Consider the following 12,428-nt stretch of genomic DNA (forward strand, 5'->3'; position numbering starts at 1 on the left):
TGTCAACACAAATGCCTGTAAGGGTGGCCAGATCGCACCCATGAACAAAAAGGGTTGTGTGGACAGACCTCCTGGGGGTAATGAAAGCAGGATGACTGGTCTAGACAGACCTGGGGGAGTTAAGTGCACGTGTAGAAACATGCACATGCGTGTGTATGCACATGCTAAAGGACAAGCTCAGGTGTCGCTTCTCAGGACACCTTGTCTTTTGAGACAGGATTGCTCACTGCCCTGGGGCTCTCCAGGTAAACTAGGTTGCTGGTCTGTCGAGTTTCAGGGACTTCCTACCCCAGCCTTCCCAGTGCTAGGATTACAGGGACAGGCAGCTACTCCCAATTTTGTTTGTTTTTAAGTCTTCCCAGTCCCGTCTTCCTGTTTAATCAAAAGAAGACTGGAATCCATACTTGTATGTGATGTAGGAGGATATGCAGTGCTTCATTCTGGTCAAGACATATCGAAGGGCCAGTTCATGGCCTGTGTCTGGAAGTGTTTACTTAATTCCTCTATTATTTATGTTTACAATAAAAAGAATACCCACTTATCTAGGGAACTAGATTATTTATTTTAAAAACTTATAAGCATATGTATAACTTCAGTTGGCTTTATCTGCTGATATTCCTGAATAGATAAGCAATTAAGTGTCCCTATGTCAGACTGCTCAAATGCGCGCGTGCGTGTGCGTGTGTGTGTGTGTGTGTGTGTGTGTGTGTGTGTGTGTGTGTGTGTGTGTGAAGTGCAGCAGTCCCTGTTCCTTAGGCTCCTCTCTAACCACTTCCTGGCATTTCACTTTGGTGGCAGGATTATTTACAAACCGGTTAAGAATAATCTCTCAGATTACTTTTTTCACATTCTTTTTTTATTTATTTTGTTTTCTAATCAAATGACTTTGTCTGATTTTCATTTCATTTCTTTTTTAGTTCTGATCCACCGAGTCAATGGCTGACACAGTTGTCCTTGACACACCAGCTGTCTTCTAGCCTCTACCCACCTGCAGGCTCTTCCGTCAACTCCTTCAGATTCAGTGTCCGTCCGGGGTGGTGACCGGGCTTTGTGTCTTCCTCTACTGGGGGACCCCGGTGGCTGGGGCTGACTAGAGCCCTAAGGTCACTGAGACCCCCGACTCAGGGTCCCACCTCTTCTCTCATGGACTCATATTTTGCTCCCAAGTGTGCTGATAACTAGGCGGGTTTATGCCGCCAGCTGTTAGTCATTCTCTTCAGGAGAGCTAAATCCAGGGCTGGTATTGCTTCCAAAGACCAGAGTTTGGGGAAGCTAACACGGGAAGAGCCTTTCTCGGCATCATTTTATGTGTTTCATGTCATTTTGGGGCTTCAGGGAGGCACCTTCCTACCTTTGCTACCTCTTCCTCGCTTTCATCGTGAAGTCTTTCCAGCTCCTCGAGGTCCAGGCAGAATTCCTGTTGCTCTAATTTTGCGATCGGCTCCACCTTTTCATTTTCTTCCATCATACTCATAATCTGAAGTTTGAAATAAGAAAGGGTGTTGGCAGATAAAGAGTTGAACAATAAAATAAGTGTTGTATTTCTCTAAACATACTATGGAATAAAGAGTTTGATTCTAGGCATATTGTGGTTATTAAAGTTTTAGGTTTGATACTTAGAAATTCATTCATCTAATAACAACAACAATGATTTGTCACTGTGGTGGAGCAGATTCACCGAGGAGACAAGTCTCTGGTCAAACAGGTCAGGAGGTTCTTTGCTTCGGGAAATGGCTATAGAGAATTGCATTGGTTAGGTTAATTGAGGTAGGAAGATTCTCCGTGAAAGTCAGTGGCTCTTCTCTGGGTTTGGGTCCTGAACTGAATCAAAAGGAAAAATTGGGAAACTTAATTGCTTATTTATTAAAGGATCTAAACGGATAAAGCTTGTTGAAGTAACACATGGGCTTCTAAACAAAAACAAAACAAAACAAAACAAAACAAAACAAAACAAAACAAAACAAAACAAAACAAAACATAAACTGCCTGGTCCCCAGATTAAGTGGGAATTCTTTTTATTGTGGACATAAATAGAGGAATTAAGCAAGCATCCCTTGTTCTCATCTTCCTGAGTGCAGACAGACATCATGTGACCAGCAGCTTCAAGCTCCTTCCTCCTCAGCTTCCCCACCAAGCACCTTGAACTGTGAACTCAAATAAGCCCTCCCGACCTTCAGCTGCTTTGTCAGGGTATTTTATCATAGCAACAGAAAAGTAACCAAGACAGTCACAAACGGGTCTTAAAATTCAAATAGCAAAGCAGATGTTCACAAAATATGTTTTGAGAAAGAAGTGTCAAGTCACCTAGTAACCATACACATGGTCAAGCAATCCTCTAATGCAGCCCTGCTGTGTGAAGCAAGCTCAGATCTCACTAGGAAACCTCTGGGGGCCTCCACAGGACCCCACTGTTCAACATTAGATTGTGATACAGCTGAGTTTTGATCCTCTTAGAACACCCTGGAAACCTCAGGAGTTTAGATCCTCATATCGTGTGAAACCAAGTAAGATGAAAATGTAATTTTTGATAGAAGGCTGATGCATTTCAGTGCATGCAGCCTTATGTAATATTTGATGGAAGGCTGATGCACTTCAGTGCATGCAACCATATGCAACTTTTGATGGAAGGCTGATGTACTTCAGTGCATGCAGCCATATGTAACTTTGATGGAAGGCTGAGGCACTTCAGTGCATGCAGCCATATGTAACATTTGATGGAAGGCTGATGCACTTCAGTGCATGCAGCCATATGTAACATTTGATGGAAGGCTGATGCACTTCAGTGCATGCAGCCATATGTAGTATTTGATGGAAGGCTGATGCATTTCAGTGCATGCAACCATATGCAACTTTTGATGGAAGGCTGATGCACTTCAGTGCATGCAACCATATGTAACTTTGATGGAAGGCTGATGCACTTCAGTGCATGCAGCCATATGTAACATTTGATGGAAGGCTGATGCACTTCAGTGCATGCAGCCATATGTAGTATTTGATGGAAGGCTGATGCATTTCAGTACATGCAACTATGACACTTACAATTCTAGAAAGCTCCTTGATCCCTCTTTTGATCTCTTTTCTCTTCTGTGAAAACATTTTGACCTCGTTTTTGATGGCCTGAAATGGAACAAGCACTTCACTTAATAAGGCAAGAGAGGATGACGGGGAGAGACGACGAGTTACTTTGATACATACATGCATAGGTAGCACTTCTTTAAAACTGAAATAGAACATTTGCAAAGACTACAATCTAAAATACATGGGGCAGGGGAGGCATGGCTCAGCCAGTAAAGACTTGCCGCACAATTGTGAGAACCAAAGTTTGGATCCCCCAAAACACACATAAATGCCAGATGGGTCTGACAGCCCACCTATAATTCCAGCCTCAGAAGGCAGAATCCCAGAGCAAGCTAGATAGCAACACTAACCATATTGGCAAACTCCAAGTTTGATTGAGACCCTGCTTCAGTGAGGAAGTGGAAGAGTGATGGAGAATATTTCTGACATCAACTTTGAGTTTCACATGCATGCACATATGCACACGAGCCAACACATAAATATGCATTGAAGAAAAACAGAAGACAAACAAACTCTGAAGTCACATTCCTGCGATTCCTTGCTTACATCTAATGGTATTTGTAAATGACCACTGAATCAACTTCAAACTGGTGTCAGTCATACAAATCTGAAGTAAGTAGAGGAAATCAAATAGTGAATAACTGACAAAGGAAAACTAGGCTAGCGTGTTCTTCGGCCTGAACTTGGGTGAGACTGGATCCAGACACTGCCTTCAGCCTGCTGTTTGTGATGTCCTCAGCCACAGCAGCCTTTCTGGTCCCATCCACCCCTTTAAGACAACATTCCTCAAAACACAAAACTGGAGTTTCATGGGTTCTTCTTAGCTTTGGCTTTCCTGGATACTTTTGTTGGATTTCAGGTCAAGTATATACATATTTTTTCTTTTTGGTTTTTCAAGACAGGGTTTCTCTGTGTAGCCCTGGCCGTCCTGGAACTCGCTGTGGCTTAGATGTGTATTTGCTTTTAGGAAAGTCATTTGTACAACGCAATGCACCACAAGGAGTGTCTCACATAACATTCTAACTTTCCCCTAGGTTTCCATAGAAACAGAATACAGTTGGCACATCACAGAGTGTTAATTCAAACCCATCTCATGCTTTATAAATACATTTCCATAGGCTGGGCATAGTAGTGCACTTTAGTCCCAGCACTCAGGAGGCAGAGGCAGGTGGATCTCTGTGAGTCTGAGGCCAAGCCTGGTCTACAAAGTGGTTTCCAGGACAGCCAGAGCTACACAGAAACCCTGTCTCAAATAAACAAGTAAACAAATACATACATACATACATACATACACACATACATACATACATACCTCTTCCCTTTTTTGTTGGATCCAGGAAATTTCCTTGTTAGGATTGATGCCTAATTCCTCTTGTGATGAATCCAAGCTCAACTTTTTCTGAGAGATTAGAAGCACACAGATAGTTCTTAAAAACCATCCAATTTTCTCACCCTACTTCACTGAATCCCTTTGCACTTGTCTCATTTAAAAATAACTCCAGACATGTGCCTGCCTAGACAAAGTCTTTAATCCTCACACCTCTGCCACCATGGAAATAAAGATGTTCTAAAGACTTATTGCTGTGGAAATTACTTCAACTATGTAAAGATGTGTTACATTTGTTTCTGCTGTGGAATATTTAACTGTGTAAAGGGGTGTTACATTTGTTTATGCTGCATTTGTTTAATGATGTAACGATATGTTACACTTGTTTGTGCTGTATTTGTTTAACTATGTAAAGATGGGTTGCATTTGTTTCACCTTGACTGCCTAAGGCACCTGATTGGTCTAATAAAAAGCTGAACCGCCAATAGATAGGCAGGAGAAAGGATAGGTGGAGGAGGGGGCTGGCGGGCATGGAGAATAAATAGGAGAAATCAGAGATCAAGAAAAAGAGAAAAGGGAATGGGGAGGAAGAAGGGGACACGCCTGTGGCCAGAAGCCAGGCAGCTGCCAGACAGGCAGACAGAGAAATAGCAGGAAAGATATACAGAAGGAAGAAAGGTAAAAAGTCCCAAGGCAAAAAATAGATAAAGAGAAACAGGTTCATTTAAGTTAAAAGAGCTAGCAAGAAATGTGTCTGTGCTGGGCTGAGCATTCATAACTAGTAAGTCTCTGCGTTATGTGTTGCTGGTCCCCACACATCGCATACCAAGCTCCTTGTCCCTCTGTCACGAGTTCTCTGGCCCCTCCTCTTCGCAAGGGGGCGCCCTCTTTATGTCTGATTGTATGGAGAGCTGTATGCTGTATGGACCATTCTTCTCTCATGGATAGCACTTGTTCACTAATCAGCTGTTTGCTTATGTAACTGTATCTCTGAGCACCAGCAGCCCCATTGGAATGGAACATCAGAAAAAAAAAAATTTCTTCTCCATCATGGTTGTGTCTGTCTTAGACTAACACTTTGTAGGTACCCAATAGTTATTTGTTGAACCACTTTCTACTCAGTTGTGATAATTCTCCTTTTGTGGATCCATATTTAAAAATATAATAGGCAGAGGCAGGTCGATCTCTGAGTTTGAGGTTGGCCTGCAAATAAGTGAGTTCCATGCCAGCCAATGCTATGTAATAAGACTTTGTCTTAGAAATAAAAACAAAAACAAAACAAACAAAAACCAACCAGCCCATAATTGGCAGTGAAAGTGTAAAAAACACCCTAAGCAAAGCGTCATTGCGTCTGAACGCCCATTCTAACTGTGAAAGTCAGCGAGGTGTACAGAGTGTGAGCGCAGATAGCTATGGCAGTGATTTCCTCAAGCTCGCTAGATGATAAAGTGATTTTTATTTTATTTTAAAAAGCATTTGTTGCCGGGCGGTGGTGGCGCACGCCTTTAATCCCAGCACTCGGGAGGCAGAGCCAGGTGGATCTCTGTGAGTTCGAGGCCAGCCTGGACTACCAAGTGAGTCCCAGGAAAGGCGCAAAGCTACACAGAGAAACCCTGTCTCGAAAAACCAAAAAAAAAAAAAAAAAAAAAAAGCATTTGTTGAAGAAGCGAACAAACACTGTTTTCTAGCCACTTTCTAAACCATGACTATGATAAAGGCACAAGTACTGCTCTGCCCAGACACCAATGTTGGTAAAAAAAAAAAACATTTTTTTTTTGAGCAAACACAGATCTTACAGTCTAAGCGAAATTTGAGATATAATATTTGTGATCATTTTAAGAAAAGCTGAATTTTCTATCAGATGTAGCTTATACTCTAGTTGAAAAATCACTGAACATCTGGGTACGAAGAAATAGCATTAAATAAGTGCTTAAAGAAAACTCTAAACCGAAAACCCCCGTGTTATTTATAGAGGGAGAAAGCAAGCTAGCTACACTGGATTCAGCCGGCTCCTCCTCCTCTTGCTCCACATGTTTGGAAAGTCCTCCTGATGCAGCTAAATATTCATTCTCTCTTTCCATTGTGTTGTTCAAAGTGGCTGTTAGTTGCTGGTAGTATTCCAAGATATCACTTGCTAAGTTTGGTCCAAGCCGCCTAAGAGAGAGAGAGAGAGAGAGAGAGAGAGAGAGAGAGAGAGAGAGAGAGAGAGAGAGAGAGAGAGAGAGATAGAACATAACCATAAAATTTGCTTAAAATAGTCACATTTAGCAGTGTTATTTCCAGAAGAACACACAAAGAAACATGGGGGAGTTCTCCACAGGCTCCTAACCCTTCTTGGGTGGTCTCTCCTTATGTTGTCCTGTACCCTCACCCAAAAATGGAAGAGCCACACAGAAGAACCACAGCTGTACCTGAGCCCCCAGAATGCACCAGGCTTCAACATATATGTGATCTCATTATTGGATCTATCCCTCACAGCCTACCCCAAAAGGTTATTTCCATGCCACACACCAGGGCATCTCAACCTTCATGCTAATATAACTGGGAGGGCTTGGGAAAACACATTCCTGGGCCTCTTTACTCTGCTGGTTGGTTTTTATTGTCACTTAGGAAAAGGGGCCATCAGTTGAACTGCCTCCATTAACCTGGCCTCCATTAACCTGGATCACGTCTCCTGGACATTATCTCGATTGCTGATGTAACAGGGCCCAGCACACAGTGAACTACACCATCCCTTAGTAGGTGGGTCTGTGCTGTATAAACAAGCCAGGGGAGCTTATGTAACTCTATCCAGCAAGCAGTGTAGTCCTGAGGTTTCTACTTCAAGCTCCTACCTTGAGCTTCTGCCTTGGCTTCCCCCAATGTCACATTACTAACCTGTAAGCTGAAATAAACCTTCTCATCCCCAAGTTTCTTCTGGTCGTGGCATTTGTCAGGGCAACAGAAAGGCCAACTAGGACGGATGTGACACTCTGAGGCTGGCAGAGGGGGTGGTACCCATATACGGATTTCCAACAAGTTCACAGAAGCTGCAGACTATCAACCTTGAGCAACACTGTGAGTCTCAACCTTGCTAATGCTGTGAGACTTTAATACAGTTCTTTACATTGTGATGACTTCCAACCACAAAATTATTTTGTCGTTACTTCATAACTGTAATTGTGTTACTGTTATGAATCATAATGTAGATAATCGATGTGCGGGATATCTGGTATGACCCAGGGGTTGAGAACCACTGACTTAGAGGTATCATCGAATGCCTCTGGGTCACAAGGCTTGCAAGACCTGGACCAAGGTTCAGGACTTTGTTTAGTGTGGAGTTCAGATGGCCTTCCTTTTCTAAACAGAGCTCCTACACTTGTTTGCTGCTGCCCAAGACACTGTTTATTCATCGACTGTAAAGGGCATGTTACGAGTTATTTAAAAAGATGCAAGTTTCTCTTTACTCTGGACAACTCCTTGGGGAGGGGAGTTCTCACACCTAGGACAATTGTTTCTCAGCTACTAAGAGCCTCAGGGTCAAGTTCCTACAACAAGAAGTTGCCCCTATGCACAGAACTTGATGATCTTACCCATCCCAGCTCAGTCTATCCTTCTAGATCCTTCTTTTGGAAATGAGAGCTCTAGCCATGTTTCTTCCTCAGCATCTTTAACCACCCTGGGGCTTTCTACATGGCTCCTACAGCAAGCACGGTGTGCCCTCTCCTCTCAGATCTCTGGCCTTCTGAATTTAAAACACTATACCATGTAACATTGCTTACTGTGTGTTATACGTACTTCCATTTGAGGTAGACAAGGGTGCCGTCATCTCTCCCATTCACCAGGATGTGTTGTCCATCCATTGACATTCTGATGCACTGAATACCATGCCCCTGATGAGAATGACTTCGACACCGAGCAAATACTTCCTCAATGGTTTTAGGAATAAAATGGAGAAATGATAAATGCAATTCTCCAGCATTTTTTTCTAACATGGTCACATACACTTTTGCTTATGGGCAATTTTTTTTTGTAATTCCAATGACATTTTAGTTGCTACAGAGGTAGTTCTTGATAATACACAGCACTTAAGACCTCTAGTTGAAGCCAATATTAATTTATATTTCCAATACTTTGTGTGATGTGGAAGGACTGGGATCAGAACCAGTGGCTTGCAGCAGGCGGTCAGACACTCTGCCAGTGTACTCGCTGAGGGCTATGGAGTTAGGGGAGGGACCTTAAGTGAGCAAAATTAGGCAGGATTCATGAATCATGAATCAGGCAGGATCTGTTTTGTTTAAAGAGGTTGAGTGTGATGGGAAAATGTGATGAGAAACTCACAGAAGGAAGAAAACATGCCTTGGGGTATGCTAATTAAACCAATTAAGCAATCCAAACACATACACTGCCATTACGTGTCCTACACAGGACAACAGGTTAAGCTCTTTTAGTAAAAGCCAATGGATGCTGTTCTGGTACTCAGGCCCGACATCTTTCGATGTTCCTTTTTGAACTGACAATACATCCAAATAGATTAAAGTAAAAAACTATCAGGGAGGCTGGCACAGAAGCTCTTCTGACTCCACGGCCCAGCATTTTCCTCAAAAGCTATGAATACAAGACCACCAAGAGCCTTTCAGAAAAAAGTGTATGAAAACATGGAGTTTTTTTTTTCACACAAATGATAGAAAAATATATACATATATATTAGGTACCTTGCTTTTGTATTTAACAATCAACATTTCTTGGGAATTTTTCCGTATTGTTACACAAGACTCTCCCTATTCTGTCTCAAGCCTGCCTGGTAGTCCATGTTTTACCTGTGTATTGATTTTTTACCCTATGTCATTTATTTACCTAGTGTTCTGTGCATGAAACTTAGGGTTTTTTCTTGCTTTAGCGGCCACGCCTCCATGAGTAACTCCATCTGTGAGGGTCTTGTACCACTGTCAGCTGCACCAGCTTCAGATGGTGCAGCAGAGTTTGTGAATCATTCACTTAAAAGCAACCTCTAGGCCTGCAGAGACGGCTCAGGGTGTACAGCACTTGCAGGGCAAGCTTCACAGCCCAAGATCGAATCCCCTGAACCCACATAAAGACCAGAGGAAGCAACGCAGGCATCCGTTTCTCAGCACATGCCCATGAAAACTCCCGAAGCTTGTGGGCTAGCTAGCAGGGCTTTGACAGCAGTGAAGAACAAAGTGAAGGCCGTCTCCTCAAGGGAAGCTTGTGCTCTGACCTTTCTACTCCACAGTGGCCTGTGCAGGCCTGCACCCCACAGTGAACATCAACATTCACATATCTCACACACCAAGAAGAGAGGAAACCCAGTCCCTAACAGAGTCATGATTCTCCCATAGAACAGTATTGAGTTTGTCCACATTTGCTTCCTTCTAAAGGAGAAGTAAAGAAATTGCCATGTGCCCAACCAGGGACACAGGTATCTGTGGACGTGTGGGGGAGTGCTGTTGCATGGGTAGTTATGATATTTCCAGTGTGTGGAGGAGAGGGATGGAAAACTGGGTAAGAATCATTGAGCAAATTAAATCACACAGGCAGACTGTACAATGTAGTCGCCAACCTAGAAGGCATGCTTGACCTTCTAGGGAAGAGCAACCATTCTCAGTTTCTCAGAGTCTTCGGGTAGTGGACATCAGATGCTAGTGTTGGCGGACTCAGACAAGGGTCTCCCTGCCGCCTTCTGCTCTTCCAGCATCTTTGAAGAGTTGAGGAGGATGGCAACAATAAGCCAAGGCCCTCCAGGCCAGAGGAGCATCCCCGCCAAGCACATCATTTTCAAAGCAGTTTCCTTCCCTTGAGCCTTTAGCAGGCAGGGAGCAGGTTCCCTAACTTCACCGCAGGGCACTGGGAGTTCAGAGCCCCTCAGTAAGTTTCTGAGGAACAGCTTGCTGGTAGGAAGCTGGGCAGGAGCTCACCTGCCTTGCCCTGCCCATGCCCCGTGTGTGCGGGTCTCAGTGTGGCAGCTGGGCCTCCCTCCTTTAGAGCGGCAGGCCGACTGTATTACAAATCACTGATACGCTCAGTGAGTCAAAAAAAAAGGGTCAGTTTTCTTAAGGAAGTTCTGATTCCTCTTCTAAGGGTTTTGTTCCTGCCTGAGATCCACGTGCATGGCCCACACTGTAGAAACTATTCCTATTTAATTATGGATGTGTGTGAATATGTGCACAGGGGTGTAGGTGATGCTGGATGCCAGGGCATAGGATACCCCTGAGACAGTTACAGGCAGTTGTGAGCCACTCAGCCCAGCTGCCGGAACCAAACATGGGTCCCCTGGAAGAGTTCTCAACCAGGGAGCCATCTCTCTGGCCCCTACCCCATATATTTTTTTATAGGATTCTTTAAAAGATTTATTTTCATTTTATGTGTGTGAGTGTTTTGTCTGCATGTACGTATGTGCACCATAGGTGTGCCTGGTGCCCATGGAAGCCAGGAGAGGGTACTGGACCCCTCGGAACTGGTTGTAAGCCACCAAATGGATGCTGGAAACAGAACCTGAGTCCTCTGCAAGAGCAACAAATGTCCTTAACCACTGAGCAACCTCTAACACCACCACCCCTCCCTGATTAGATATTCTTTTTAAAATTTACCAGACTGAAAATATCTCGGATAAAGACAAATCCACATTTAGCTACGGTCAGGAGCCATAATCCATGTGAAGACATACAGATCATTCCAGAGCCATACTGTTTGCTTTGGACTTTCTGGTGTGGCTTAAGTATACAAACGCCAGTGTGGTCCTGTGAATCAAAGCAAAGAACAACATATGACAAAGATCAGGCCACTGGCGTCTTTGGCTTTGTAGGTGTGCGTTACATAAGTGGTCAGGTTCTTGTCTGAGAATGCTGTCCTTGGAAATAAGTCTGTATGGGACAGAGTAGGCATACTCTGTGTTTATTCCATGAATTAATTGTGTCTCTACAAATAAAAGCTGGTTTTGCTGACCAAGAAGCATATTTTATTTATTTATTTAGATACTGGGATGGAACCCAGGCTCCTAGGCATAATAAGCAAGTACTCTTAACCACAAATCTACATCCCAGGCCAGGAATGGCTTCTTCATACATGATTCTGCCATTAAGGGCCCAAGCCTACCCTGAGGGTCTTTGTTTTCAGCCATCATTTTTTACTTTTTTATTATTAAATTTTTTAAAAATTTATTTTACATACCAACCACAGTTTCCCCTCCTTCCTCTCCCCCTGTTCCTCCCACTCCATCTCCTTTCTACACTCTCCCCATCCTCTCCTCAGAAAGAGTAAGGCCTCCCATGGATGTCAACCAAGCATGGTATATCAAGCTGAGGCAGGACCAAGTCGTGTCCCAACCCCACACATCAAGGCTGAGCGAGGTGTCCCACCATAGGGAATAGGTTCCAAAAAGCCAGCTCATGTGCCAGGGACAGATCCTGGTCCTTCTGTCAGGGGCCCCTCAAACAGACCAAGCCACATAACTGTCACCCACATGCAGAGGGCCTACGTTGGTCCCATGCAGGCTCCCTATTCAGCCATCATCATTTTTAAATACCATCACACACAAATCAAAATACAAGTTGTCAATGTCCTCACTATGTGTCCCGTGTATCCCCTTCTCCACGCTTCAGCCATGACCTTCCTCAGGGTGCACATGTTATTTTTCCACACCCAAATCAAAGTCTAACATAAATATTGCTTCTTCCGCAACAGTTTCCTCAAATCTTCCGTTACCACAAACCAGCTCTTCTTTTTCTTAATTTCTATGTCTAATACCAGCTACACCGAGAGAGAAGAACTGAGAGAAGGTAAAGATAATTTAGAGAAGCATGGGGTAGTCTCTTCCCAGGGATCTGAAGACAGGCATCAGTGGGGGATGCTGAGCGGTCAAAGGCAGTAAGCAAGACGCTGGGCTGGGATGCGCAGCAGGAGGTGCCCCAGAACGGAAGCAGTTTGAAGAGAGGAAGTAACACGACAGAAACATAGTTGAATTATTTTGTGCAATTTCACTTAGGACCCGGGTATAAAATGTCACTGAAAATGACCTACCTTACAG

General features: G+C 43.7%; 1 protein-coding gene across 2 annotated transcripts in view; it reads right to left on the reverse strand.

Annotated features, from left to right (window-relative positions):
• The window catches only part of Cfap43 (cilia and flagella associated protein 43), a 97,000-nt gene that overhangs the window by 27,726 nt on the left and 56,846 nt on the right, over positions 1 to 12,428 (reverse strand). For both annotated transcript variants that reach the window (XM_042265037.2, XM_042265032.2), the window contains exons 15-20: positions 10,993 to 11,142; positions 8,183 to 8,313; positions 6,400 to 6,559; positions 4,391 to 4,477; positions 3,040 to 3,117; positions 1,352 to 1,477 (exon numbers count right to left, since the gene is read on the reverse strand). In XM_042265037.2, coding sequence (XP_042120971.1) covers positions 1,352 to 1,477; positions 3,040 to 3,117; positions 4,391 to 4,477; positions 6,400 to 6,559; positions 8,183 to 8,313; positions 10,993 to 11,142 — 732 coding nt within the window. The remainder of the gene's footprint in view (positions 1 to 1,351; positions 1,478 to 3,039; positions 3,118 to 4,390; positions 4,478 to 6,399; positions 6,560 to 8,182; positions 8,314 to 10,992; positions 11,143 to 12,428) is intronic.

The sequence above is a fragment of the Peromyscus maniculatus genome, chromosome 1 (genome assembly GCF_049852395.1).
Source record: "Peromyscus maniculatus bairdii isolate BWxNUB_F1_BW_parent chromosome 1, HU_Pman_BW_mat_3.1, whole genome shotgun sequence".
In the NCBI taxonomy this organism is placed as follows: domain Eukaryota; kingdom Metazoa; phylum Chordata; class Mammalia; order Rodentia; family Cricetidae; genus Peromyscus; species Peromyscus maniculatus.